The 5,016-nt window shown below is 43.1% G+C and overlaps 1 protein-coding gene across 1 annotated transcript; it reads left to right on the plus strand.

The window, feature by feature from the left end:
* Positions 1-305: 305 nt before the first annotated feature.
* LOC311247861 (phosphatidylinositol 4-phosphate 5-kinase type-1 beta-like) lies at positions 306-1,921 on the plus strand (the record flags this gene model as incomplete). Its single annotated transcript, XM_084338848.1, has 2 exons — positions 306-458; positions 1,625-1,921. Coding segments are annotated over 2 exons (450 nt in total), but the record flags the coding sequence as incomplete, so codon positions are not given.
* Between the last annotated feature and the right edge of the window lie 3,095 nt (positions 1,922-5,016).

Here is a 5,016-nt window from a genome sequence, read left to right on the forward strand (position 1 = left end):
GCTTCCTCTCTGTGCGTTCAGTAGAAAGCTAAGGTCATGTCCGCTTCCATTCATTGTGCTAAGCTAGGCTAACGTGCAGCCAGATAGCTTTCTACTGAACGCACAGAGAGGAAACTGGTATCTATCTTCTTGTCTCTCTCTCTGGGGAGGACGATACGCTAATTTACCCAAATGTTGGCCGGTTCTTTTAAGTGTAAGCCAATCACCAGAGCACGTATGACAAGGTCCAGAGCTCAAATCCAGCAATGAAGTAATGTAGGTGTGTAATATTGAGGTCTGTTTGTCTTCTGGTGTTCCCCCCTCAGTACTCGCTGTGTAACGAACCCCTGATTGAGCTGTCGAACCCGGGCGCCAGCGGCTCGCTCTTCTACCTGACCAGCGATGACGAGTTCATCATTAAAACCGTCCAGCACAAGGAGGCCAAGTTCCTCCAGAGACTGCTACCTGGCTACTACATGGTGAGACCATTGTCTTAAAGGTGAACTACGCCCAATGTTCAGAATTCATACATGTTGCTCCTCTGGTCGACTAAGACGGTACGAAAATGTTAGTGAAAATGAGCACCTCTCCAAAAACAAGAATGCTAAAACTCAAACTTGTCTGAAGCTGCTCCATAGACACTGAATTGGGAAAGATGACACTGAGAGAACCCAGGGGAATGTTCTGAGTTCACAGGTACATTTTCTGTTTCACAACTGAGACACTACTATTGAATAAATCAAACGGTTTTAAATTAATACAAAAAAATCTAACAGGTTACGTGGATCCACAGGCGAATAGGCTGATGCATCAGAGCATGATGGAATGCTATGCAAGCTAGCCCTCAAATTCAATTGAGTCTGAACATTGAGCACACCAAGGAGTAAACCGATAATGGCCGTCAATAAAGTCAGTTTGATGCACCGTGGTGATGTGTTGGTGTCTCTCATCTCATATTGAGTTCTTGACACTGTGATCACAGTGTGGGGAAAAGCTGATTTCTCCATTCCTTCGTACTAACCAACAGCTAGTAAACAAGCTTCACACCCATGGAGCTAAACTTCTATATAAAAGCCCATACGCGCACACTGTCAGCCTGTTGCCTTGATAACACACAGGTAATTGGAAAAGTCTGCTTTTCCCCACACTTTAATGTGATGACCATTTTAGCTGTGAGGATATTTCTTTACTTCTTGGTGTGCTGCGTTCAGACCCAATGGAGAGTTAGCTTGCATAGTGTTTCATACTGGGGCTATTGTGGTGGTGGTGGGGGGGGGGGGGGGGGGGGTCCTCTTACATTTACATTTAGTCATTAAGCTGACGCCTTTATCCAAAGCGACTTACAAGTTCTGTACAACAAGTCAGCAGGAAGGGTAAGTGACATTGTTCGTCAAACAGAGTCGAACTTGAGTGCTAACAGTCTTGAGTGCATAGTAGTAAAGACATATTAGCATAGTAGGTAGCAATATAGGTGAGGTAGATTACTTAGTAGCAAAGTGAATAATAATAAAAGACGGTATGAAGGTTAGTAGTTATTTATTTTAATTTCTTTCTATTAATATTGATTGAATAAGTGTGTTTTTACTCGACACAATATAGTATAGTAAAGTTTACCTTATCTTACAAACCCCCCCCCCACCCCCAGAACCTGAACCAGAACCCACGTACCCTGCTACCTAAGTTCTACGGGCTGTACTGCATCCAGTCTGGAGGCATCAACATCCGCCTGGTGGTGATGAACAACGTTCTGCCACGCTCCGTCAAGATGCACTACAAGTACGACCTGAAAGGCTCCACCTACAAGCGCCGTGCGTCTAGGAAGGAGAGAGAGAAGGCCTGTCCCACCTGCAAAGACCTGGACTTCCAGGACATGCACGAGGGGCTGTACTTTGATGCAGAGACCTACAACAACCTGATGAAGACCCTGCAGAGAGACTGTCGGGTAGGTGGAGGGTTGGACCAGAATGGGTGGATTGGAGGAGTGTGTGTGTGTGTCCTTGTTTTTCTATCGTTGTGGGGGAAAGAATTTACCTATAGGATTTATTTAGTCCACTAACAAATTTGCTATTATAGGGTCAGGGATTATAGTTGTAATTGTTATGGTTAGGGTAAGGGGTTAGGGAATTCATATAATCCCCACAATGCATGAAAAGATGGCTACGTGTGTGTGTGTCTGCATGTGTGAGTGTGTGTGTGCATGCGTGTGTGTGCGCACGCGCATGTTCTCTGGTATTTCTGTCTGTTTGGATAGCTCTAGTCCGTTTATTTTTCACCGCCCGTCTGCCAGTCAGTCCAGCTCTAAAACAGCAAGGTCGTCGTGGAAAGAAAATAAAACCAACATCATAATACATCGTTTAAAGGAGGCTACCCGGCAAACAAGGAGCTTCACGTGCAAATAATCACCAGACGTGCAGATAATCACCAGGTTGCACATTCTCCTGATCCATTCATTCCAAAGCAGATGAAATGCTGGCGTGATCAGATAAGAGCCCACTCCTGTGATACTCCTATCAGCGCCACCATCTCTAAAGCCCCACGTTGTTCATTCCCACGCAGTCATCCGTGGACGCCCCGTCACACCCCACTCGGACATTAGGTCATGACGCCATATCAGAAGTCAGGAAGGGTACAGATTGTATTTGGCATGGGGCATACGGCAACGTGACAGGGATATTACTCAGTCTCTGGGAAATAAGATGTACAGACGGCTCTGATGCTCGCATTCCGCTCTTGTTCAGAGGAGAGGCCAGCAGATTGTCCTGGCTGATCTAGCAGAGTAGCTATTGTTTTAACGGGGGTTCAACTCTCTATTCACAGCACTGTAGGAGGGTGCTTGACCACTATGTAAGTAAGTAAGTAAGTAAGTAAGTAAGTAAGTAAGTAAGTAAGTAAGTAAGTAAGTAAGTAAGTAAGTAAGTAAGTAAGTATTTATAAAGCACCTTTCATACATGTCATGTAGCTCAAAGTGCTGTACACAAACATAGGCATATATAACGATAAAAGCAATAAAGTCACAGTGATCAGTTAAGATCAATGTTTAAAAAAAAATATATAATAATAATAATAATAATAATAACAATAATAATAATAATAATAATAATAATAATAATAATAATAATAATAATAATAATAATAATAATAATAATAATAATAATAATAACAACGTAAAAATGAAAATAACGTAAAAATGAAAACATGAAAACAGTCATTTGCTTACCAGTTTGGGAGAACAGGTCCGCACAAACATGTCCGCTCAGTAGCAACCGGAAGTAGGAAATGCACTAAACCAATGCACTTGTACGGTAGGTAGCAATGTTAGCTCTTATAACGCTAGTGTAGTTACGTTTTTATTAGTGGTCAGAGTTGGGTCCACAGGACTTATCCAAGCCCCATGGATCCATCAGTGGCCGCGTATTGTGTGCATATGTACCCGTTCCCTCATGTGGTCCATGTGGTCAGTCAAGGCTATAGATGGTACGACACATCACAATGACTCGACAGTAGGACTCATTTGTCCATCACGGTTCTCGTTATTCCAGTGTGATAACATTCCTCACGAGTGTGTTGTTGTAGAGTCTTGAATGTCATAGATGCTGTAAATGGAAAAACCCACTCATTCACATTTACATTTTGTCATTTAGCTGACGCTTTTATCCGAAGCGACGTACAGGTTTTGTACAACAAGACAGCAGGAAGGGTACATCAGCTGAGTAACAATGTTCATCAAAGTGTTAGGGTGCTACAGTGTAGGTTAGTATATTAGGACAAGTGCATGACAGGGTTAGTTAGGGTTTTATTTGTATTTTTATTGATTTTCTTTTCCATTTAAGAAAATGATAATGAAAAAGTGCGTCTTTAGTCGACGGCGAAAGATTGGGTGGGTTTCGGCTGTCCTAACTGTGGTGGTTCGTTCCACCATTGTGTGATAATGGGCCGTGTGACATTGCCTGCTGGGATCCCTCTGAAGGAGAGGCTCCTCTTATTCCAAGACACTGATAATGTTAATGCCAGTTTAACATTTTCCCTCATTGTGGCTTGTTAATAATGGGATTTAGAGTGGGCCAGTAGAATATTTTTACCCAGTGTCATAATCCTGTTCATTCCGCCTGGCTGCAGAACACACACACACACACACACACACCACACACCACACACCACACACCACACACACACACCCCTACACACACACACAGACTCTGTGATGTTCAATCTGGGACCTGACCAGGAAGTAGTGATGCGGATCAGCGGATGACGCAGCAGAGATGAAGCCTGGGGCTCAGGAAGGAAGACCTGCCACCCCTGGATGGTACCAGTCCACTAACAACGTAATGACTTCAGTTAAAGGCACAATCCTTGCAGGATTGCCCCCTCTGTTGTCACCGCACATACTCGCTTTTTAATATAGTAATTGATCATTTTGACATTTTTCATTGTGAAATGTATTCTTGTCTGAGCCTAAAAATGGGAGTTTATTTTGTATACTATATTGTATACTAGGCTATGTAGGATATATGTGTATTTAGAGTTGTGATGGGCTATGAAAATTCCAAGCTTATTTGTCATCTACAAGTCAAAGACATACAGCAATCGACAACCCCAAGGATGATACCTGGGTGGGAAGCTGATTGAGAGAGAGTGGAATGTAGGATGGATTCACATGATTTGATTTTCAGTGTTTGGACATAGGGGACTCTAGATGCTTTTATTAGCAAACTGCAATTGATGGCGCATGGAATGGAGTTAGGCTTAATCAACAGTGTGATGTTGTGGGTATATTTAGTTCTGTTAGGTAACAGCCTGCCTTTTGTGTGGGTGTGTTTTCATAGTGACTGCTCTTTTGTGGAGAGCCTTGAGGCATGTTTCAGTCCTCTCCTCCTCTCCTCTCCTCTCATCTCCCATCCTCTACTCTCTACTCAGCTCCTTTCCTCTCCTCTCCTCTCATATCATCTTCTCTTCTCTTCTCTTCTCTTCTCTTCTCGTTCTCTTCTCTTCTCTTCTCTTCTCTTCTCTTCTCTTCTCTTCTCTTCTCTTCTCTTC

This window comes from Notolepis coatsorum (genome assembly GCF_963971535.1).
Source record: "Notolepis coatsorum genome assembly, contig: SCAFFOLD_4088, whole genome shotgun sequence".
NCBI lineage: Eukaryota > Metazoa > Chordata > Actinopteri > Aulopiformes > Paralepididae > Notolepis > Notolepis coatsorum.